This window comes from Coturnix japonica, chromosome 2 (assembly GCF_001577835.2).
Source record: "Coturnix japonica isolate 7356 chromosome 2, Coturnix japonica 2.1, whole genome shotgun sequence".
Taxonomy (NCBI): Eukaryota; Metazoa; Chordata; class Aves; order Galliformes; family Phasianidae; genus Coturnix; species Coturnix japonica.
In genome coordinates, this window is record NC_029517.1 from 117,158,544 (window position 1) to 117,184,557 (window position 26,014).

General features: G+C 36.4%; 1 protein-coding gene across 50 annotated transcripts in view; it reads right to left on the minus strand.

Annotated features, from left to right (window-relative positions):
- The window catches only part of RIMS2 (regulating synaptic membrane exocytosis 2), a 409,122-nt gene that overhangs the window by 172,567 nt on the left and 210,541 nt on the right, over nucleotides 1-26,014 (minus strand). For 28 of the 50 annotated variants that reach the window (XM_032442841.1, XM_032442835.1, XM_032442828.1 and 25 more), the window contains 7 exons: nucleotides 15,103-15,311; nucleotides 13,594-13,713; nucleotides 12,936-13,035; nucleotides 10,849-10,972; nucleotides 9,047-9,093; nucleotides 7,825-7,937; nucleotides 1,865-1,912 (listed from right to left, as the gene is read on the minus strand). In XM_032442841.1, the coding sequence (XP_032298732.1) occupies nucleotides 1,865-1,912; nucleotides 7,825-7,937; nucleotides 9,047-9,093; nucleotides 10,849-10,972; nucleotides 12,936-13,035; nucleotides 13,594-13,713; nucleotides 15,103-15,311 (761 nt within the window). Of the gene's footprint in view, nucleotides 1-1,864; nucleotides 1,913-7,824; nucleotides 7,938-9,046; nucleotides 9,094-10,848; nucleotides 10,973-12,935; nucleotides 13,036-13,593; nucleotides 13,714-15,102; nucleotides 15,312-15,436; nucleotides 15,505-26,014 lie in introns of all 50 variants that reach the window. The other 22 variants (XM_032442847.1, XM_032442846.1, XM_032442859.1 and 19 more) reach the window with 3 other exon arrangements.

Here is a 26,014-nt window from a genome sequence, read left to right on the forward strand (position 1 = left end):
ACTAGCTCCAACCCCTAGACTGGTGCAGGGCTGCTTCCCCTCAGATCAGACTGCCCAGGGCCCCATCCAGCCTGGCACTGAACATCTCCAGGGATGGGGCACCCACAGCTCCTCCGGGCAGCCTGTGGCAAGGCCTCACCTCCCTTCCATCACTGTTCTTGGCTTGGACAATTACTGAGCTCTGTAAAGAAACTTCAGAGATGCTCCCAGCATACAGAAACAGAACTGGAGCTAAAGATGGCTCCTACCAAACAACATCATAAGCAATCCCTCTTTCCTGTATATTGCCAATCAAGCACTGAGCTTGTTTTATTTTCCTAAATTACTACCATAATCACTTGAACAAAGTATATTTTTCATTAGAGAATATTAATCTAAGTAAAACAGACAATTATTATGTCTATTTCTTTATATAATGTGACTCAAATGCAAGACTACTACAAGTTATTTATTCATTATATTATTACAAGAAAATTGAAAGTTTCAAGCTTTTTTTCAAGCTCCTTTTTAAATTGAATACCTATCATATTATTTCTTAATTTATTTTGAACATTTATAAAAAGAAAATAGATACTAGAAGTGTACTTGTGTCAAATACAATGTTTACCCCTATTTGTGACTGGATTTGGATTTGTACCTTCTTTGTTTTCATTACCACAAGCAGAAGCCAACCTCCTTAATCACACTAGGGATGTTTTAAATTTTTAACAGAAAGCATTCTTACATAGTTTCTATGTCAGCAGCTCACACTAACATTTATTTAAAACAGAACCATTGAGATATTATTATTTTAATCTCTTTTTTAAGATTTTTAATTTTGTATTTCTATTTACGCATTTATGGACTGGTTATGAAAATCAAATAATATAAAGAAGAATGTACTTTATTAAACCTCGTTCATAACCAAATCACATGCTACAGTTTTACTTAATTCTTTTATAAATTTATATGAAATTTTTTCCCATTTCAACATGAGATTTAATTATTTCTTTCTCATCATTTAGATTCCCTCCTTTCCATCTCTCCTTGAGCAACTGAGCAAACATAAGGAACATTTATACAGCTTCCACACAAAAGATTAACAACTCCATAATGGTATTTTGTAAGAAAAGCAAATATTCTACATACAAGAAACTGAAAGACATGCAGCAAAGCAAGATAAGCACTGTTAAATATTAGTAAAACCTACTTTTATATTAATCTACAGTACCTTAGAAGTTTCCTAATGAAAATAGGCAAACAACTTGTACCTACATAAAATTCCAAAGCTAAATGATGAAGTAACACAAATTGAGAGTTCATTTTTTGGTTAAACAGAGTTTCAGTTATTTTGATGCATTTTTTAAATGTAAGGACCAAATTCCACATGCAAATATGTTGCCTCTTTAAACAAGGTACAAATTTATTTGCCTGTCTTCCACTCAAGGCGCTACTATTACTTGGAAAATGCAAAAAAGGACGTGGTAAGTAATGATAATGAATGATTTAAAGAGACATCAATCTTTATATAATGACCTCAAACATGAACAGCATAAAATCATTTATGGCATAAACAGTACACACTTTTTTGTACGTGGGATACATAGCTATCAGGATTGTTGAAACATGTATGAGTTAAGTTGTGCATAAACAGCAAAACAAAAACTAATTGTCTCTTTAAATTCTAATTTAGTATTTAAACCCCATGCAGAACTTTACAAGCTGCTCACAAAAATGGCATGAAACTTGTTAATATGGCTTAAAGCAACACACTAATAATATGGGAAAACGGACTAGAACGTAACGTTTTCCTACTATGCATTTTCCATAACAAACAAAAGAAAAAACACAACTTTAGTTTCTGTCAGGCAGACGAAGTCTTTACCTGAACCCTAGGAACAAAAGGCGTTGTTCTTCTACTAAGGCTTTGGCTCTGGTAAGCAAAATTAAAGAAAAAGCAATAAAACAAAACCAAAAAGGACAACACGCTGGAAACTAAAAGACCAAAAGTAAAAACAAAGACACACAACTATTACTTTAAACACAGCTTTACACCAAGGACATAATTATCTAAACAAAAGTATTTTAATGCAATGCATAAATGAAATCTGTAAATCTATTACCAAATTATATAATTCTCCTGAGACTGAAATTCTGACCATAGGAAAGTCAGCAAGAATTGTGCCACTGATTTCCCAAGAACAAGGATTTCACTTTAAAGGTCTACAGGTAACATTTACAACAGATTTAGAAATAACATCAACAAATGTAGCAGATAAGCAACGTGAGATTTGAGAGTCAGGTGGGAAATATAAGTTGAGCTTGATCATCCATTTCAGAAAGACTGCAAATGCATATTTGGAGACAGAAATGAGCACAGAGCACACACTGATAGCTTTAATTGCTTTCTAAAGCAAGCAAAAGTCTTTCCTTACTCTCCAGCTTCAAGGGGCACTTCATTAAAAAAGCCCGGATACTTAAAAAATGACTGAAACTGCTATCTTGCATCATCATTACAATGGAGAAGGTGCAATCAGCGTACTTCAATTCTCCAGCAGTCATGACTGAAAAAACATACAGTATATACAGGAGACCCTGATACGAAATAAGGTCTATAGCATAAAATAAACTTAGCTGCACAGTACTCATAGAATCATTTATAGCCCTCATATACGAATGCGATACTTCAGACCACTGGTGGATCCCAGTGGCTACACCAAGACCACGTCCGTACAAGTAGTGTTCCCAAGTTCTAGAATCATCACAAACTCCAAGCACTCCATCTTTGGCTTAGAGCTAATGGAGTGGCACAGAAAGGGCACTGAGAGTGGGGACTGAACTGGAGTGAGAGCATGCCAGTACCTCAGAGCTGGTGAATGGGTCAACAGGAGCATGGGGTCAGTCACAACAATCCAACAATGCTGAACCTCCTTTCTGCCCTGCTTGGTTTTCCTGAGATAATTTATTTTGAAGTGGTGGAAATAAGCTATTGCTCAATATTCACTTCCATAAGATCTGTATTGAGAGTATGGAGATAGGCAGTGATGATTGCTCTGCTACTCTCCTTGTTTACTTGGCATGCACAGACGCTGAAGAAATCTGTTCCACAAGATGTGTGAAGTAATCCCTTCTCACACCAAAGCAGGATTATATCTAAGACAATCTGATAGTCTGATTCATAGTTTTGTCTGATGTGCCCCCATACTCAGTGAGGTGAAGCAGCTGCATGATTCCCCATTGCACATGCAGTACTGCACTCCCAAAGTAAGGGAGCCAGAATCCAATCTAGTCAGGCACAATGAAAACGGATCTTCAGCTTGCTTCTGTTCCGTATTTTATACCTATTCCAGAATATCACAGTCCTAAAAGGGACAGAATGTATCCCTCCATGCACCAAGTGCCCTCACTGGCCATATTCTGCCTTGGAAATTGTGGGCTACAAGCACATTTCACAATTGTAGTACACAAAAGTGCACTACCTAGCACTTTGCAGACTTGACTTTATGAGAGCAACAGCAATTTACTGGCCTTGACACAAAAGGAGGTGAAGCAAAAGAGGAAAAAGGGGAAAGAGGAATATTTCTCATACTTGACCTCAGCCCCACAATACGATGACATATTATGTCCTTCAAATAAACAGTATCTGCTTTCAGTATGCTACAGATAATTCAAATATAATTCATATACTTGCATTTTTATTAATTTATAAAAATTATAAGTAATGCATGGAAAATCTATTGAAACAGTTCTGTGGTTCAACCTTACAAGGAAACAGTTTAGTTTTATAAATAACATCACTTTGCTGTCATAATTTCCAACAGTACAAAATGAAATGTTGTGGTTTTATATCTATATGTATTTAGAGGTTCTTATAGCCACATTGCCAGGCTCTAAACCTCGCTATCACCAAATCATTCCAAATTATGTTTTTCATGCAGCACTGATAGTAGACAGAATGCAATAATGAAGCAAAGAGAACCACCACAAAAAGATTATCGACTTTTTCATAGTGACATTAAAAGAAAAAAAAAAAAAATAAGGAAACAGGAGACAGATGAAGCAAATAATAATATGTGCAAAGTAAAACTCAAGATACTCCCCTGAAAGAATAATGTAGACTAAAGTATCATAATAAACCGCACAAAGCACACAGATAACAAATATTCATGTACCCTGGTAAATTTTAGCATCCAATAGTTCGCTGTAACTGCATTGAATTTGTTTCAAAAAATACAAGTTTAGGGTAAAATAATGAGTAAAGGAAGAAAGAATTCCTAGTTATGTGGAATAGTTTACTTTGTGGGAAATCAAATTAGCCAGAACAGAAGAAAACATGTTCACAGGCAAATGTTAATAAATAGAAAGACATAGAAAATGAACAGGTAGAGAAAGGTATTCCTGAGTAGTAGAGGCATCATGGCAACTGGCTGAACAACTACTGCAGCATAGATCAGAACACGAGATTCAGACACTAGAAGCAAATTCTTTTGCATTCTAACATCATTCCTAGGGTTTTCTTATTTTTCTAGGAGTCAAATGCACAAACAGAGAAACTTAGCTTAAGATTTAAACATTCACCTTAATATTTACCTAAAATGTTGTGATTCTGAAGCCTTTACGTAATAAAACTGCTTAATCACCTCAAAGCTATTTTTGACTTCTCCACTTCTTCAGAAAACCTGTCAATGTAGACTGCAGATTGTGTACTCAATCATAAATGCCTTGGCCAATGAATACTGATAAGAATTCAGTTGGCTTTTTGCATACGAGGACTTTCAGACCAAATCAAAACTCTACTCAACACTACCTATATAGATAAATACACAAAATCCTACAAAACAGTTGTGCCAAAATATATGGCTAAGCATGGAGACATTCTGTTATGATCTTGCTACATACAAAACAGTATAAAAAGACTTGGCATTGGAGATAGGCTGGGACAAACATGGGGAAAACAGAAATATCAGGGATGCCACTGAGTATTTTGGCTAGTAGAAAAGCTAACCCTTCCATTGTATTAGTATTATGCATGCTTCCTAGTACATTTTGGACAGAACAAATTCCAAAGCACTGGTGATTAAAAAAAAAAGGAAAACAAAGAAAAAGGAAAAATAAAACCTTGAGTTCTACCATAGTGCCTGAAAAAGGATGCATATATGCAAGCTCTTATTCAAACTCTTCAGACTTCCAAATGATATCTGTAGGTATCTCTCTCCACTTCTGCCCACAACTCTTATTTCAAAACACATTACACACAGCTCCCCTAACAGCAGCCCATCAAAACGACATGATAATGTCCAAAAGCACAGGACACATTCCCCAGATCTCAATCATCTTTCCCTCTGATTCATCCCAGTTTTCTGGGGCCAGCCGCCACCTCTCAGAATGTCAGCTGATCCTCCATCTCCACTGAAAACAGCATACTGTAAGGATCCTGTACTTATCCTCCTGCCTCAGCACTCACTGCAAAAAGCACATTTCCAATTACATTAGGAATGCGGTACTTTTTGTCTTTTGCATCTACCCAGTTATTTAGAATGAGGAGCCTCCTATCAATATGTATTAATGTGCTTTTCGATACATCTCCAACCCTACAAAATTTTGGGTTTTTTTCCCCACTGAGTTTCCCAAAGTTTGGAAACTATTGGAACATACACGATGAGAAAGCAAAACTTCAAAAAGTGAAAGAGAAATTATTCATTGCGCACTTCTCAAAATACTTTAAGCTCCTCATCTGAAAAGTCAGAAATTACAACTTTTGAAACTAAATATCAGTTCAAAAAGAAACATACAGGCATTCACCATTTTGAAAGAAACTGTTCTCATAGAATACTTCCGTTCCCCTAAAGCTATCTTTTCCTAGAAATATATTTTAGTCTACACCCCATTCATTCTAGAGGAAATTCATGTTTCTCATTGCAATTTGTTCACACCATCTTCAGACACTGTGAGAGCCACCCTTATTCATAAAGCAAAAACTTTAGCACCAGTTTCCAAAGAGTAGTGGGAGCTGGGCCGTGCCCTTAACATGCCACCAAAATATATTGATATTGCCAACATTTCTTTAGCTGGTGATCTATGATAGGTAACCAGATTTTCAAACAGCCTTTAAATGTCTGCGTGGAGACAGTGGGACTTGACTTTAGGGAGTTACTGAGCATTTCTGACCTCAGTGGTAGCCAGCTGGAGCTGTGTGTTCTCAGGAAGCAGCTGCTCAAGGAAATTGTGTAGTTGGGAGTCTTATATAATCACGTAAAGTATGTAAGGTAGTTAGGAGGAGGACAAATGTAGAAAACATTTCCTAGGATTATTTGGTTTCTTAATATGAAAACAAATGCTATAAACTTATTAATAAAAGCAGTAATATACTGAACCACAAAAAAATAAATAACATTTGATTGATGCTTGCATGGCTTAAATGATTGAACTCACATGTCATTCTTTGCAGTAAATTAAGATATACCTCCAAATCTCTTTATACAGTTCTCAGGCATTTCAAGATGCAAGATCCTATCTAACCAGAAAAGCAAAAGACTTACTAACTTTGCTAGAAAACCCTAATAGTAAAGTCTTCAGGATTTTCCTTCTAACACTGGATAGCTGAGCAGCTAACTCTGTATCTTGAATTTAGGCTGGGAACTGGGAGCCAAAACTTATTGACAGCCTAATCTTTTATGAGATACAGCTGAAAGAGATTTCTTTCCCACCATTTCAAGTATCCACAATTTTTCTGTCACGTAAAACTCTACTACTTTTAGAAACCTGATTGATAGTTCACAATTGTGTTCCCTTCTCATTGCATTTTGTGCAGCTATAGTATTCTGCACTCTACAAATCAAGATTTATATTTTTCAATTTATCCAAAGGACCGAGTCTTTCAAAGCAGTTAAGGAAAACAGTTAGAGAAAATTAAAAATTATGCATTGTAGATGGCTGGGCTGATGAGCAAAACAAATAATGTCTCATGCGCTGCAAAATGGAGCCAACATGGCTGCTGAACAGACAGAAAAATGTTTCTTCCTGTCCTCATTGATACCATAAGCCATTTCTAACAGACCTGAAACAGTTTGCTTAGATTTTATGTATATTTTTATATTTTTATATATTTTTTATATATTATCTTAACAAACAACCTAGAAGAAATATAAATGTGACATTTTCAAACATATTTAAGATCAGTTATGCACCGCTTCCATTCTGTTTTCCTCTCATTTTCAAACTGTACCAGGCACTTTTGAAAAATCACACTTTGGAGTTGTAAATGCCACAGAAATGCATACAAAACCTAAGCCCTTCAGTTTCATACAAAAGAATTTACCCCAATAAGGAAAAACATTCATGTAATGAATCTTTTTCTCAGTGAGAACGAAAAACAAAGGTGAGTAACATTGGTACAAATAAAAAAAAACATTGGTAATAAGCAATCCAAGGGATATCTGGAGAAATATATATATGAAAGCTAGTGCATAGGAAATAAGCAATATTAATGTCTAAGAACACTGGTGATAAAATCTACAGTGCTACAGTTGAAGAAGTACACACACTCAAAAACACAAACACAACTAGAGGCTAAGAACTGGTCTTTCTGAAAAAGTAACACTACCAACTTGGCTTATAATTCATACATACATATCTTTCTCTAATTCAACAAAAGAAAACTTTCCAAAATCTGTTAAAACATGGCGTCCTTATGAAATGATGGCTCTGCCTATACTGAGATGTACAGCATTCATAAAAAATTTAGCTGTTTTCACAAAAAATTCATTGTACAGTTAGCTCAGAGTTTGCAGTGAGAATTGTGTATGCTGCAAAAAGTGTATTAATATTAATGAAATGTTTACATACTGAAAGTTGTCCAGACAAGAACTGTGGAACGTCCCTTAACATGCCAGGACTCATAGGAGAAGTCACTGAAATAGAAGGTCGGTCCATTTTCTGAGATTCAAAGGAACTAGAACCTGCAATTATAAATAGAAATATTTTTAAAATACTAGGAGTTATACATTTTTCACTACATTCTTTAAATAAAAAGGATAAAAATATAACAGCAAATACAACAAAGCTTATTGTAGTAAATATCACCTCTTTATCTATATAAAAAGACCCAAGAATTACAATCTTCTAATGCTCAGATGCAATTAAAAGCTTTTAGGTTAATTATAGCAGCAATAGAGAACTAATAGTTCATTCAAATATTTGCCATGGTGATCAAGTTATTAAGTCAAAGGCCCAAAATTCTTTCACACTTCACTGTGGTTAAAGGAAATAATTTTTTGAAGAGCACTTACTATCTCATATAATCACACTAATTACCAATTATTATTTTTTTAATTTATGGGATATTTATTATATATCTTGTGCATTTTCTTTCAAATCTACATGGCCTCAGAGGTCAAATTTTGACACATAAGAAGTTAAGAAAAAATTTGATAGATTTTATTTAAAGGAATGGTTGATTAGTGAAGAGTTACTGAAGTGGTTTCTCACATTGTTATATCTAAGTTTATTCCACTTTATTTATCACAACTTCTGTTTTAAGAGTTCCAAAACAATGACAAGAAAATAACTCCAGGCTTAAACTCACCCTATCAGATCTGCACCAAAGAACAGGTTATTTTTCCCACATAAAATAATGGTTCAACCAATTTAAAGAGTGCTGAATGATCCTAGTAAGTTATATGTATTCTGGTTTTAAATTAGTTACCACTCGGGTTCTAAATAATGAACAGCTCGTCCCAATTTTTAGTTCACAAACTGCATAACACCAAAATAAGAAATTGAAAATGGCAAATATTAGAGTATATTAATTAGTGTATGTTAATTAGCACTGTGTTTTCCTTTTCAATTAAAAAAAACACCTAAGCTTATAATCAAATGTCAAGCCTAAATCAGCATAGCCTGACTTGTGATAGTTTATTATTTACCAAAGGCAAATAGATCATAGAGGATGATAACATACTGAGACAAATGCAGACAAAGAGACAAGAGCTACACTGACTGAAGATGACATTTTTCAATTTGTTTGTGCTTACAAAGAGGATTTTCCTACCCCACAATTGAAACTTACTGGACTCCAGCTGTGCATGTGTGCTGTCAGGTATTCTGGGAATATCCCTGAAAACAGGAAAAGGAAGACAGGCTGATCCTTCATCTTACAATCACATTCACATTTGAGTTAAAATATATCAGTGTGCAAGTCATCACCAAATGCTTCAGGAAAATCATATGATCTCCTTAATTGCCTTCAGCCACCAGGAAGATCTATCCTTTGTCCAGGAAAAATAAGTTAGTTGGAAAATTAAGACTACAGAACACGTGGTTTACTGAATACAGGAGGGAAGGTGCACAGTCACAAATAAAATAAATGATTAAACAGAAAGAAAAAAAAAAAAAATATAACAATCTCAGAGTTTTCTGTAGACAAAAGCCAGGAACAACACTTGGTCACAGAAGTACCTCATCAGATTATCTCAGTCCCACAGGACATATTCATCCTATGAGGGCCAAGCATTAGTATATGCTATTAAAAACATTTTGGGAACATTTGAGCAACATGAAGCAGAGAGTCATAAGAACCCTTTTTTGAAGGGTGCATGGGGTTTACATGGCAAGGCAAAGGCAGCAATGGGGCTGCAGTGGTGGGCTTGGAGAGGCTGGGGCTGCCCCACACAGGCCACAGATGGTCCAGATGGCCCGAAAACACTCGCACCTCAGAGCACAGCTGTGGCCATCAGCCAGCATGGTGGTACTTCTGTTAGAGCACTTTAATAAAAGAGAGGAGTGAAATGGCAGAGAACAGCCCTGTAGGCGCCCATGTCAGAGCAGGAAGCAGGAGGGCAAGAGGTGCTGCAGGTGGAGCTCCCTGCAACCCATGAGAGCCTCAGGCCACCCCCTGCAGCCCATGGGCACCATGCAGAGCAGATCTCCACCTGCAGCCACAGAGGAGCCCATGCTGGGGTGGAAGGGCTGGGGGAACTGCCGCCCTTGGGGACTTGGGTGGGGGAGCAAGAGAGCAGCTTGGCAGGAGCCTGGCAGCCAGCTGAGGTCAACACCATAAAGCTATACTATTCTTTTGAGCCCCAATCTGGCTCATTTCTTCACACTACATAGCAGACAGTTAGTGGAATCTCAGGAGCCCACATCAACTTTCAGGAATTACAGATGAGCTTCTATAGCGAGAGGAACTGGAGAACACGGTAGCATCATCAATAAAAGGCACGCTAATAAGGAAGGTAAATAACAGGCAGGAAACAGAAAAGCACTGAAAGAATGCATGAAGTTTCACACAATTTAAGAGAATGAAGAAAAGACAATGGAGTAATTTCAAGATGAGAGCACATTCTTGAAACTTGGCTATAAACATCTGTTTGGAAAATGATGAAAGATTTTACATTTATATGAAAAGAGTGTGAATCCTCCTCTCCTGAGGCAGTATTTTTCTAGCAATATAGTCTATTACCATTACTATTTCTTTGTGTAATTCCCAAGTTACACAAAGGGTTTTATGGATAAGATAAGAAGATACACCTTTTCCCCTGAAGTGCTTTCAGTTCAGGATATAGGCAGGAGATAACTTCTCATCTCAATAATGAGATAAAGTAATTTATGTTACTATCGAGTTTGTTTAAAAGTATCAAATGAAATTATCATCCTAAACATACTACATCTTTGAGCTAAATACACCCAGATACTGTGCCTTATAGCTGAATTCATAACAGCTCTTGCATATGAAGAGAATTTCACATACAGTTTTACTATTTTCAATATTTAAGCACCTGATGTGCTATGCACTAAAATTTAGCTTTTTTTTTTTTTTTTAATCATATCTAGTACAAAAAAAAAATAAAAATAAAAGACAAAACTACTTACCCAATTGGTCTTGAAACAACAAGCTCCACTTGTGGCTCAGGTTTGGACTCTAAAATGATGTTATATACCTCCTCAAAGGTAGCTCCTTGTAGTAGCCTTCCATTCCATTCCAGCACTTCATCACCTGTAATTTCAGTAACAACAATCTGCTTATGAAGTCTGCTGTGAACTGTACTTAAAATGTCAATTTAAGCCATTCTGTTGTCAGTTTGCTGAACTGTGAAACCTGTGTTCTCAAAAAATTCACTCTTTTATTTAGGAAAATCCTAATGAAGGTCTTCTGCAGCTCTGCTCTGAATGCATAAACTCTACTAATTAGATACAGCTCTTACTTGTATTGGTAGTTCTGGTTTAAAGCAAACCTCGAGATGCTGTTTAGAAAATGCAGATCTTTCAAACAGCATATCTCATCAACTTACTATTTTGCAGATTCATCTACATCTAGAAGTTTAGCATTTAGGGTTCAGATGGTTCTTCGTTTAACATTAACATTTCTCACACACACTCCAATGCAGCAATCCATGGTTTGCATGTTGGGATAGACCCAGATCTTAAGAGTTTCTTAGTTATTTCTGATTGCTTGGGTTAGGTCCAAGTAAAATATACTCCGTAAGATGACCGGGAAGGACATCAGTGGAATATTGAGTATGAAAACGTGAACAAAACATGAAAATATGATTTTGAACAATGTGACATTTTATGTATTTCACAAAAGTAGTAATATCAATAATCTAGTAACTGAATGTCTAGTTGATTTCTGTGTAAGGACAAGCCTGGATGTGTAAAGGACAAGCCCGGATAACACCCTGAGAGACAATTACAATTGATGTCTCGACCACTTTAGGAAGAGACCAGATCAATGCCTGAGTAAGTATCAATAAAGACACTTCTCAAGGAAAGCAAATACTGGGCTCTGGCTTGAACACTTAAAGCAGCCTTCCTGTGCCAACTTCCAGTGTACAAACTGGTGATGTAAATCCATCTGAACTTGTTCCGTGAGATAGTGCCATAGAAATGCCAGCACTTCTTCCTCCTAGTTCTATTGCTGCTTTATTTAGTAATGAGGATTCATAGTCTGTTTTAGGAAATTCATCAGACTTGTTTCATTTCTTATATGCTGAGCCCAAGTCTACATCCAGCTCGGTTACCTCTGAGACTTGGAAATACTGCATGATTCAAGCCACCCCAAAACTCACTGAAAGTGATTTTTTCCATGAAAACAAAATGACAAAAATGATCCGAAGGATGAAACAAAACCCTTGTGAGGACAGGTTGAAAATGCTGGGACTGTTCAGCCTAGAGAAGGCTCCAGGGAGGCCTGATAGCCATGGAACAGTTTGCCCAGAGAGTGGTGGATGTTCCATCCATGAAGACATTCAAAACCAAGCTGGTCTGGGCTCTGAGCAATCAGATTGAGCTGTAGGTGTCTCTGCTCAATGAAGGGGAGTTGGACTAGATTACCTTTACAGATTCCTTCCAATTCAAAAGATTCTCTGATTATTATTCTATGAATAATCATGGAAGGAGGCCTGGTGTCACCTGTTCAGTTTGGCTGTTGTCCTCAGCCTATTCTGAGGCTGGATCCAGCTGCAATACTCCAGGGGCTGCAGTGGGGGGGACAAGGTGGTATGGCATGCTCTGACTTCCACTGCTGCAGCTTCCTTTCTACACCTCATGGAGTGCCCCTACAGGCCAGCATGGCACTAGATCCAGGATTGGTGATCTGCCTCCCCTCCTTGTTTTTCTCCTTTTCATTTTCCTCTTACAGTTGTTAAGTAATGCAAGCCTTACTTCAATTTTCTATAAAGATGCATAGCTTACGTAGATATAACTGCTGAAAGGTTAATTCATTAGGAATAACTTTTAAATAGAATTCTCCTATTAAAGTTGATGTTTTTTCCTCTTATGCACAGACCTTGAATACTGTTTCACTTTAATCTAACTGGGGAGGATTTGTGAATCACAGACATGACATTCTGCAACAGTTTATCACAACTATTCAACATAATTTTGTTTCTAATTAAGCTCACTTTCTTGTCACCTTTACAAATGCAGCTCCATATTATAGAGCTATAGCAGATACATACCTGGTCTAAGATGGCCCACAGTATCAGCTAAGCTTCCTTTTTTAACTTTGGTGATAAATGCACAGAGTCGACCTGATTCAGTCATCTTTCCTCCTACTACCTGTTTCAAAGAGGAATTATTTTCACAGCATAAGAATTATTTTAAAATACTTAAACGTCCTGGCAAAAAAAAAAAGAATTCAAGGATTTCTTTCTTTTCCAGATGCCCAGGTAATGCAGACACACTTGAAAAGAACACCAAACATGTAATTTAAAGACAGTGCAAATACAGAAAGTTAAATCTTTCGAACTTCCACTGTACTATAAATTAAGACCTCAAATAGTACAGCATTGGACATTAGACAGCTCACTTCAACATTTTTAGATGTAAACATATATATTAATGTGACAGAACCCATGACATTCACACAAAGCATTAAATACATTTAATAGCAAAACAAATCCTCTTTGCGATAACAGATAAGATATAGATACTAAATAATATCCAGCCCTGTGCATTTAAAATGTAGCATGCCAATTAATCAGAGGGGAATAGTCAAGAAACAGTTGCTTTCCTGTATCCATTCAGATGCCCTATGTATTACGAGAACACATACATTATAAAGGTAGATAGTTTAACTGAGATTTATAAGTCATTGCAAAATTATTAATTACCAACCTTCAAACCAAGCATCGCTCCTGAGTCTCTCGGCACACTTCCATCTTTTAGTCGCTTATTTAATAAAATTCGACCGATGAGACGGTCTCCATCTTTGGATGGTTGCCAAGTTACTGGATGCTATCAGATGGTTTTAAAGAAGAGTACAGTCAGTGGGTTTTAAAGAAAAATATTTCAGTAATAACTTTAATTTTCCAATATTGTAAAATATTGTGAAAGTATTATGATTACACTAATATTAAATGTATCAGAATGAAATCAAATTGTGCTGGTGAATATTTATTTGGATATACAGCCCATCAAAATGTATTTCTAACATTTAAGAACATTATGTACTTTACCAAATCCAATTTCTATATATCGCTACTGATCTTCGCATCTTGAACACACAGATACAGATAACTATACACAGCCATTCTAGCACATCAGTTTTCTCTAAGACTGAACAACTTTTAGAATGTTTTACTTTCTGTCAGTACTAATATCTTTAAAGTTATAGAATACAATTTTTGGGATGGTCTTTGCTCTCATTTAAATGCAATTCTTCTTTGAATAATTATTTCACATAGAAAGCATAGTTACAGTCTTACAGTCAATATCTTATTATTCATAGAATCACAGGATGGTTTGGGTTGGAAGAGACCTTTAAGATCACCTGGTTCCAACCTCCTGCTATAAGCAGGAAACCTCCCTCTAGACCAGGCTGCTCATAGCCCCATCCAGCCTGGCCTTGAATGCCTCCAGGGAGTAGGTTTTATTCCATTACCATGCACAGGCATGGTTACACATATTGTTGTATGTTGGTGCAATTACGAAAATTTTAAATAACACTTTAATTTTGTGTAATCATAGCACTTTTTCACAGATAAATACTACTTTCATGCTCTATTTCATGCAAGATTAGCAGGCACAGTCAAATTTGCTTCCATTACAAGTAGTAACTCTAAAATGAGTGATCATAATCTCTACCAAACAAAGAGCAAAAACAAAAATCACCAAAGCAGATAGTAAAGCCCTTAATTCTGCACAATACTGCACACACACACACACACAAAATGGCATGGCAACAAAACAAAAGAACAATCATGACAGTGAAAGGGAAAAAAGAAAAACAACTTTTCTGTGCAGAGAGACCCAATTTTCTCCTTTTAATCTGGGACTTAAACTTTAATTTAATTTCAGTCCCAGGAGTTTGAATGCAGTAAATCAAATAAGCCAATCAGTAGAATCCTTATTGTTAATTACTTTACACTTGAAGGTAATACCATGAGAGGATATTATGCAACCAGAAGAACAATGTTCCTTCGTGCCTCATGTTTTTTTTCTTAGGCTGCCAAACAGTAAAAGCTTCAGAGATTTTTTTATTTGTTTTTCTTTTCTGCACCTTAAGAAATGCTACATTGTCTCTAGAAACATCCTGTCTTCTATTTTACGCACTATTTTAATGAGTGACAGAGAGCAAACAAAGACCAAGAGCAAGTTAAAATGCAGGCTCCATAATCGCAGTACCTTCTCGCTATGGCTATGCTCCTCGTTTAGAGTTGTGCTACTACACGTATCTACCCCAGAGTCTTTTATCTGAGGCTCAGACCATTCCAAGTCCTCTTCGAAAGACTGGTCACCAAAGCACACCATTCTCTTTTGTCTCTCGGATAAGGTGTTAGAATCCAACACAACTGCCTGCTCACTAGTTTTTCTTTTTCCCCTTTGACTGTGCCCTATAGATGTGGGATAAAAAAAAAAAAAAAAAGATACAAAAAAGAAAACATGCAAAGGTGTAAATAAAACAAAGGAAATGAGAAATGATAAAGGAAACTAAATGGTAAGGCTCCACATGTCTCACCAAAGACATTGGGGATGCCTCACTGCTATGCCAAGACGTATGGTCCAACCAGTTGTAATCCATGTCTCCTGTGAGAATCAGACAGACAAGATAGTGCAGTAAAGGAAAAGTGAAAGGGCAGACAAAGATACAGTAAAATTGTTAAGGTTTCTGGTTATCTTATCTGATTCATAACCTTCATTAGTAGCACTTGCAAGGCACTTCCAAGAAAAAGTCAAGACGGTAACAACAGCACATAAAATATGAAATACAGTGCGGAAAGAGATTTGTTTGTGTGTGTCTATATGTGTGCATATAGTTATGTACAATGTAAAGCACTACTGAATCATAGTTTTTAACTGTTTCTATAAAATTAACTGCAGTAAATGAAATGAAAGGCTAAATTGCATTGTATTCATAATTTTCAGAAAGGAAAGCATTTGATTACGGAATCAGTTCTCATCATAGCCTGCAGGAATGAGTCTTGCTTCCTGTCTGAAGGAACTGACATCTTTGCCTTCTAACACGAACTAGTTTTTTATTTTGATCACTTCAATAAAGTACTTGAACAGCACATTGCTATTTTCAGCTGTACTGTAGAAGATGATTTTAGAAAGGTTGAATGATCTGTTAAAGTATGACACATTGATCAGGAAAACAAACACAAAATATCTTTGGAATAGGAAGCATATAGCACTGAGATACCCAGAAAAATGGCTACTGGTTAAATATCAGGAAGAACTCTATTAAGGTACCTTCTAACTCAGAAAAAAAGGTGTAGCGCTCTGACATTACATATTATTATGTATATTATATATATTATAGAATCAGAATTTAACCTGTATGGCAGAAAGATGACAGGTAGAAAGTAGAAGGTAGAAGAACAGTTTTAAAGAAAAGGTCTAAACCCTGCTGTCCACAGAACTAGGGAGTGATTCGTGTCTTTTAATAAAACATTCTCATCTGTGTAGGTGCCCGCATATTTTCCATTACTGTTCCTTTCTCTTCTGTATATGTGTATAAATATACACACATAAAATATTATTAATACTACACCTACTACATTACAATTATTTTATCACTGTATGCTTTGGATGATTTTGATATTATTTTATGTATGACAAAATGCCAGCTTTCCTACTGAATTTCAAAACCAAGAAATTACAAAACCAGCTTAGCTCAGCTCCTAGCATAGACCACTGATGATACTTTGCTATTTCCATTACTTCAGAACCTGCTTTGACACTGCTCTACCTCTTCTTCTGAAAGTACACCTTTGCAAAACATAACTAACCTGTCTAACTAACTGCACATCCACATCTCTCTTGGACTGCACAGAGGATTCCAGGTGCAGCCTCACTGACGAAAAGTAGAGGGATAGCGGAATTTTCAATGAGGACAATTAATCTTATTGCACTATGACTCCCTTTTACCTACATGACATAAGGGCACATGAGCCCATACTGTTTCTTCCTGGCAGTTAGTTTCTGTGTCATTATTACAACTTCACTTCCCCAAACCAACGTCTGACAAAAAAAGTTGTAATTAGGTACCCAGTAATTTCCTTCATAATTCCAGGAGCAGACGACTGAAATAAAATGGGCTTTCTAAGTAGAACAGTTAAAACAGATCGTTCTTACTAATTCTAATTCCTGGTTATTTCCAAGAAATTGTGTATTTTCATTGAAATGACTGAATTTAAATGAAGGTATCTATTGTTAGGAATTAAGAATCTACTGCTGCAAATTACTGGCCACATTTCAAGGTTTTAAAATTCTCAGCCACAACAGTGATGATTACTTGCATTCCAAAACAAGCCAAGAGAAAGGAATCCAAGGGCATAGCTATTACATCCTTGCTGTTTTGCAGTGAACGTAGCACTTTATTCACTCCTCAGGAAATTCTCCTGTATTCTGTGTGCACACATATTACGCATAGCAATTGAGAAGGCTTTACAAGTTCTTCTATCCATTCTTTTTCTGATATAAACTATGCACTTCTGCATGAACTTGTCAAATGCTACATCTCCCATCACACTTAATTTTCGCACTTGTGTCTGTGTGGGAAATAGAGAATAACTGTCTTTTTTTTTTTCCTTTTTTTTTTTTCTTTTTTTTTTTTTAACAAGGAAATAAGTTACTGAGATTTTCAGGTCTGTGGTATGTACTCATCCTAAAAACATTCCCACATTCCATAACCTTAGTTAACAAAAATCATCCAGTCTTCACTTGCATTTTGTATGCCCATGATATGCGTAAACAGACAAATACTCAAAGACAGAAATCAAGTAGGTCACTCTGAAAGTAATGCCTCCCATTAATTTCCATGGAAACTACAACAGATACAAAGAACACAAAAGCACTATTTGACAAAGCAAATTCTCAGCTCCAAAACACTCCTTCAACACAGCAATGGGATACTAGTGGGAAGTTTCATCCTCTACTGCCATAGCAACATCTGCCTCTAACATTGTGGGCCAATGTAAGAAAATAGGAAGCATTACTTTTGGAGCAACCCTCTTAAGTACCATTCCTGCAACTGACATTACAGTGGATACGTGTTATATGTATATAAATTCATTTTATAGGTGTTTATATGACCAAATGTTGAGCCGTGTTGGGACCTAACAGTCTGACCTCTGCAGAACCATATTGCTTATCACAATCACACCTTCTTGGAGTAAAATTAATTATTTGAAAAACTGATTGGAGATCAACTTTTCAGTGCATGTTCTATGAACATTAAAATCTTGACTGGGTAAAAGCTTTCAGATCCAGTAAAATCTGAAGTAATAAATGTAAGACAGTAGTTTGCTTCTGTACAAGAAAATCTATTAAACCATAATCATATCGTGACAAAGACAATGAATCTTTAATTTCGTCTGCTAAAATGTGCAGCAGAACTGAGAAAAAATGTCATCTACTTGATAAATTATATAAGCTACAGTATCAAAGCCATCTTTCATGGAAAGTGTGATACACTCACAGCTAATATTGTAGCAGAATTCAGATGTTTCCTGAGTTCAGCAGTGCAGCTAGGTTCAGGAATGGACATGGGTGAGTTCTGTTCTTACTATGGCCAGCAAACTCTTTATGGGCATGCAGAACTTGCATTGACAAACCAGGCTGGGACAGAAACCACACCAGTGACCTGACCTTTCTGTACAAACAGCATTAAGCCTTGTAAGCTTACAGATTGTTAGGACATTTTGCTCTCACTGACTTTAGCCTCTTCAGCCAAAACCAAGCAGCCACGGGAAAAGTCATTAAGAACAAAGACACTGGTTTACCTTCAAAGAAAATGCAGCCCTGTTTTCAAACAGTACTAATGCTGCTCAACAGAAAAGATGGAAAGGATTAGCTAATGTAGAGGGTGAAAGGGGTGCAACAAGACTGCTGAAAGAAATGTACTTACTGAAACTATTTTCTTAAGTACGTTTTGCCAGAAGGATTTCATTTACGGGAAGGGCTTTTTTCATAATTAGATTTTTTAAAAGACAACTAGGTTTAATCTATCAGTCAAGTACATTTTTATAAAGGTCTTGAAATAAATGGAAACAAAGCATGTCGATATGGCATACACATCTATATGCCAGACTGTCTGCTTTCTGTATAAAGCTTCTGCCTAGTAAAACCAGTGGAATGGAGCATTACAAAGAAAGAAAACAGAAAGAATGGAAATTCACACTCTACTCCCACTGCTAGAAGACGTGCCCCCAGTCACAGCACTGTGCCGTGCAATAGATGTCCTCACACACATCCATTACCTCTACCACATACAGCACCCAGTGTGCTGGAGCTCACAATCTTGGCCACCAAGAAAATGGGCAGCTGTTACCAAGAAGTCAGAGTAAACAGGCAGATATTTTTCCCTAGGGATCCTATTCACCAGTGACAGTTGATATCTACTTAGTACTCAAGATTCTCAGACTGACATAACTTTGTCATATGTTCCCTGCTTGATTTCTAACAAGGACAGTGAAAACTGGAAGTAAGTCTGATACCTATGGATTTATCTCCTATTTCAGTGACTTTAAGACTTTTGTCTTACGAAGATGTTTAGTCCAAATGATGCTTCTGACCATACTTAAGTCATTTTCACTTCTCTGCTTCCTTCTCCTCTCTCATTAGGAAGCCTTTGAGCTTATACCAAAGTATTTCCAAGATAAGAAAATTCCTTCAGCAGAATGCAAAGGAAGATGCTTTGGAAAGCTTAGAAAAGACAGTATTTCTAGAAGTAACCTGAAGCATCCAAAAGAAATTCATTTCTATTTCATTGTTAATAAGTCTAGATTTTTAATATCTTCTTACAGGACATGCCTTTTTCCATTTTCTGCCCTGTTTACATTCACAAAGACCAAATTTACATTCATGGGCAGACTTTGCACATCTGCCTTGCCTATCTGTCTTAGTCATGTATCACCCCCACCCAATCTCCTAACTGACAGCTTCATTACAAATCCTTCCTTGCACTGGCTATCAGCAGTAACATCTTACCAAACCTAAATGAGAATACCCTTGAAAACAAACACTATTAGTAATGCAAGGCAGAATAAAACTAGTAATACCATTACTTAACCCCAGATCTGGCCTTTTATTCAGCAGCTCTACCCTCTGTACCAAAAGGAAGACATTTCTGCCACCTGGAAACAGGCAGCCTAGCTCCTGTGCTAATTTAGCCTACCTTTTCTCACAGACCTGCCTGCTGAAGTTTAACAAGCTCTTGGATTCAACATACATGGAAGTTAACTGCTGTCTACCAAGTGACAAAAAAAAACATGCTTCCAAAATTGTTGGCTCATAAGAATAGATCACCCTGGGAAACAGCTTCTAGCGATGGACAGCTTCATCATACAAACAAAGAAGATCCAGTGGATCTGGGAGTAGCAGAACAGCTGGAAACTGATCTGCACATGCTCAATGAATTCTTTCCTCAGACTGAAAATGTTTCAGGCAAATGCACCTGTCTTGCTGCCAACAGCAAGGCAACAGTGAAACCTGCTAAGCCAGCTGGAAAGCAGCCTTACAGCAACCTGGAAGAGAACCCAAATCATTATTGGAGAGCTACAGAACTTGTGAGAAACAGCTGCAATATTTAAGAAACACTTCTGGGTCTTGTGTGCTTATGATAGCAACTTTCTGTTAGATACTTTTAATTTTAATTTACACTCATCAAAGGAGGCTTGGATAAATTTAAGAAATAAGTAGCTTCAGCAAACACTATTTAGCGATAGGAAACATCTACTGACAGCACACTCAGTATATCAGTGATTTCTTCAAATAATAAGCTTGAGGATAGTAGAAAAGCGGGAGCCAATGCAAATAAGAAAAACATTTTTCAACATGTATGCATAGATCCCTCTAATACTTATTAGACTGTAAAAATAACAGAAAACTATTTTGTGTACCTTTCATTTTTGAGCTTTAAAGAGGCATCAAGCATTCAAGCTTTGATATCAGTGTTAATTATAGAAAATAACTGTAAGCCACTGTGAATCAATATATCCTAATTACTAAGCAAAACTCACAGTTAGCAAGTAAAGGCCAGTGAACTCTAAGCCACAGCAGAAAGTGAGGGAATGGATTCTTTATGAAATGTGACATCAGATTCACAAACAATACCATAACCACCGCTTGTCAGTTGTACTCATGGCAGAGCTGTATTCATTTCATCAGAACAATCCCTCATAAGTAAAACTGAAACCGTGACATGCCAGGAATGAAAGGAAAATCTTCTTAGCTCAGTTTTAAAGAAACAAATATATTAATTCATGCTAGCAGCCTATATTTTTACCTCCAAAGTCGTATAGAGTTAACGCTAATGAAAGGAGACACTGCCAACATCAAGATGCCCCTTACCATAGACACATCATTATCTAGAATCAATTTCCATCAGCAACCTAGCTGCTTCCCATATATTAAGATTGAGGATCAGCTAGTTGTTCCATTGATCACATCTTTTCCCTTTTCTCAATTTATTCCAGTCAGAACCAATGGTATCTTGCTACTAAATTTTGATAGTGATAAATATTTGTCCTGTGATTTTCAATAGGAGATTACCAATGATCAAATAATGTATCTGTGTATGTAATAAGACCACAGAGAAGCACAGTAATAATAAGTTTGAAAAATAGAAATAATTCAAATTTCAAAGAGAAGCAAATTTGTAAAATAATCAAACCCTCATCTCAGTTCCTGATCATTGCATTTTTGTTTTCCATTACTTGGTTTTGTCTGGGAGGGAAGAAATGCCCCCTTCACACAGCTGCTCTCCATAAGGACAGTGGAAGGAAAGGATAAGGAGGAAGAGGCCAAGTTCACATTTCTGTGTGTAGTATTCCCACTAACGTGTGGAAAGCTCTTATTGGTCACAGCAGTGGATACTAAATTCATTCTAAATGTCTTAATCACTGATGAAAAAACACATATTTTAGAACAGAAATAAGAATAAACTTAAAAAGAAAAATGTTGGTACTAGTGAACACCTAGGCATTTTAAAAATGAATGCACCACTGAAGAGCTAGGATAACTTATTTTTCTGTTGGCCATACTCAATTTGTGTTACGCAGAAAGGCATTGGCAAAATTTAGAATTCTTCCTAACAATTAAGAGAGAAATACAACTACTGTGCTTTACATCCCTTGTGTAACATTAAACTGTTCTCTCTTGAAGAACTATCTTGAAGGAGGCTGCAGAGAAGAGGTGACGGCCTCTTTTCTCAGGTGACAAGTGACTGGACATGAGACAATGGCCTCAAGCTGCACCAGGAAGATTTAGAGTGGGTATCAGTAACAGTTTCTCCACAGAAAGGATGGTTAGGCATTGGGACAGGCTGATGGGCAATGGAGTCCCCATCCCTGGAGTACTCGAGAAATGTGAGGACTGGCACTGAGGGAAATGGATAGTGGTTTAGTGTCAAAGTAGATGGTTGGACCTGATGATCTTAAAGTTCTTTTCTAACCTAAAAGATTCTATGACTCACAACATGGCAATACAGCATTTTGATACCAATCATAGCAATGCCTTCCTTTAAAACTGACGTAACATTTCATATGCAGCATGCTAACTACAGCCTTCCTCATGGTGTAAACAAATATAATTCTTAATTAACTCAAGCTTCCAGCTTCTCAAAGCCGCAGCAGACATGACAAAGACCCACTTAACTGTAGAAATGATTTTGTTTGAGAAACAAGAACTAATTCACAGCAGTAAATGCAAGGCATCTCATCCATCTCTGGCAGCACATGTGTCATGAACTGTCTACAAACATGTGATGCTGATCCAGTAAGCAGGAATGGCAGCAAAAAAAAAAAAAAAAANGAAAAAAAAAAAAAAAAAGAAAAAAAAAGTGTAAAAGGGTTTTTCATCATTTTGACACCACAATAAAAGCCTCTGTAAACTAGTAATGGGATCATTAATTATTGATCTCCTGTTAATTGTTGCCATGAGGAAAGTAATTTAGTATATTAAAAAAAAAAATCTGTTGCTTAAAGTTTGGTTTAACAGGTTATTTTTGTCAAACCTTTTTCTTTCAAGGAAATTAATTAACTACTGAAGAAGAACAGTAAACCTAAAAATTCAGTGGCTGCCAGAAATAACAATCATAATGAGCTAATTTAGCTGCAAACTTTCTACACACAGGCTTGACAGTATGCCAAAATTAGCAAAACTAGTTAAGCGTGATGGTGTCTTGCACCTGGTTTAACATATAAATGTGTGCAAACAAAACATCATTGAATTTTTTTGTCTTTTAAAACAAGCTTTGCAACACAAACTTTTATTTTGCTCCTACTTACATGTTGCACGCATACCTGTGCACACAGACACAACTGCTATACTCAGAGGTAGGTTAGGTTGCAAAGTTAAATATTCAGAGAGTACGAATGATTTGCCATGAAGCGTTAATTTAGTTCCTATACAAATGTATTAATGCATAACCATTAACAATACAACGGTGAGCTCCTCCACATCCCCCAGCACGCAGGGTGAAGATTAAATAAGTAACTTGTCAATATTCCTGTTTTTTCAACTAACAACCCCTTTCACTATCATTGAGCATAATCTAAATTAAAAATCGTCTCTTGACACACTCTTTGTGTTCTCAGAATATGCCATTTCTGTGCAAGTCTGAGTTAAATTCAAGGGTTTTTTCCTTATAGCCAGTCTGTATAAAGAAATGAGGTGAATGTTGTGATTAACCTGTTCTAAAATGAGCTGTTGACGTAAGGATACAAAAGCAGAAAATGTCAAATATCCCAAACAGTTTTCAGCACCAAACTTGAGAAATACAGGACCTGAATTTTCTTTGAGAACTTCAAGGCATGTGGCAGTGTCCTTTCCTGGCTTTATTATACTTAATAAATGACAAGAACGTAGAAAAAATATACTTTCCAAAAAAAGCTTTATAAATTATTACATGATTAAAACCCAAGTTTTGCTATTCCCCAAATATGCCCAGTACTGCCCATGTATAAATAAACTCCTATGCAGAGAAATTGTGTAAGGATGTTCATCAAAGAAAATTGGTATGATTTTTAAAATGCTGTGTAGATACAAGAGCAAGACTTTTAAAGTTGTATGTATATATATAGATAGATAGATGGATATATCTACATTCGTTTTCCAGAATTATTTTTGAATCCTAATGATAAAAGGTAGATTTCTTAATTGCAATTTTCTGTGTCTCCATCATTTCAGAAGAATGCAGAACAATGGAATAAGCCTACACAAATGAAGAGTTGGTCAATGCTAGCTCTGTAATTATTTCATTTAGCTGAACACATAAATAATCATGTTGCTCAGGGACCTTTCTGTTGTCAACAGGAACCACTCCCATAATTATAGCCTTCCTGTTAGCTGAAGCCATAATAAAGGTTACATAAGCAAATTTAATCTCAGTCTCCTATTTTTAATACGACTATAATTATCTAAAAATATATCTAAGGCTCTAGACTTTCTAGAGTGAGTTTAAGCAAAAGGCCAGTACTTTTTATTTTTTTACACATATTTCCCACACATCCTCTACTTTTCTTAATTTTTGGAAAGTTAAGATGAAGGGAGAGAAAAACTTCATGTTATTGAGTGCTGTAAAAACAACAGGAAATTCTACCCCCAAAAATGGACCAGATCCTACATTACAGAAACTCATTACACATAATGGTCCTTCAGCCAGATCCCTAGCCCATATCAGAGGTGGCTTTGAGAGGCAGGCAATCAGTTAGGTGAGTCAGAGCCAAAAGTGCCCATTTCTGATGTAAACAACTAAATAACTGCACCAAATGACCTTTTATTCCATAACAAATACACCATGTACAACAAAGAAAATTGGTTGCAAAATTCACCAAGTGACTTCAGATAGAATTCTGTAATGAACTTGTGGTGCAGCCATTTTCTAAACATCTCCTCAATCAGTTGCTCGTTTCCTTGGATGTACACCTTGCTCACCAACATAATCAATCCAGATTAATGTAGCCTTTTCCCATTTTTGAAATTGAAGGCTTTTCCCATTCACCTTGTTACTCTTCAAACCAGTTTTATCTTCATAATGTAACATATTAAGCCTTTTTCCTTTTTTATTATTTCACATTAGAAGTACCAGAAAACTATTTATATTCATTTCCTCGGGATTCCTCTGATTGAAATATTAGTATTACAGAATAAAGCTGTGCTGCCTTATATGAGAAACAAGAGGTAGGTAGGGCAGACGCTACTGCCCATCAGTTTCCCATCAGCCAACCTAACATCTCTGCACAGAGCTCAGATGTGGAGAAAGGTATTACAGTATCCAGCTGGCATAGGTGCCACCACAACAACCTTAACAGAAACGGCCGACTGACTCATAAGCAATGAAAGGATCATTCCCCTCTTTTAAAGCTGACAGAAAGCACTTGGAAATGTGCCCATTAATCCCTTGAAAGACTGCTCAGCAAATTTTTCTTAAATCTTCCCAAACTGCTTTTCTTTTCTGCCCATGTCCGCCCCAGACAACCTAATACTACAGAGCACCTCTGCTGTGCTGAGAACTGCAGTCCTTGCCCAAATACAAGGTTTTTATAAACTAAGAATATTCTAAATATTTCTTAACTAAACATCATTGGGAAAAAACATCCACTGTGATATCTTAAAGAACGCAGTTATGCAAGAAAATTTGGAAAGTTTCTGTCTATTAAAAGAAGAAAAATAGCTTAAAAGATAATCCTGCCTAATAATATTGCAAACATAATGACACAGCTACACAATTTACACATATTATTACACATTTTGTAATGGACTGTGATTTCTAATTTGTATTTCTAGCACTAATTTCGTGAAATAAAGAGATACCTGTGGTGTCTGCAAATGTGGGATTGCTTTCTTCAAAGCTGTTGTAACACAAGCAGTTAATGACTTTTTAGGGTGACATTGCTGTTGCTGTGTTGTTGGTTTTTTTTAGATCATCCCCTGTCAAATTCAATAGAGAATTGGCAAGTATGACATGCTTTGGGAACAACAACTTTGGCAAACTACACATCTCAACTGAAACAGCTATTAAATTTAACTGCTTCTTTGCTATCATTCATTATCTTTTATTTTGCTGTTTTCCAACGTGATTGTAAGCAGA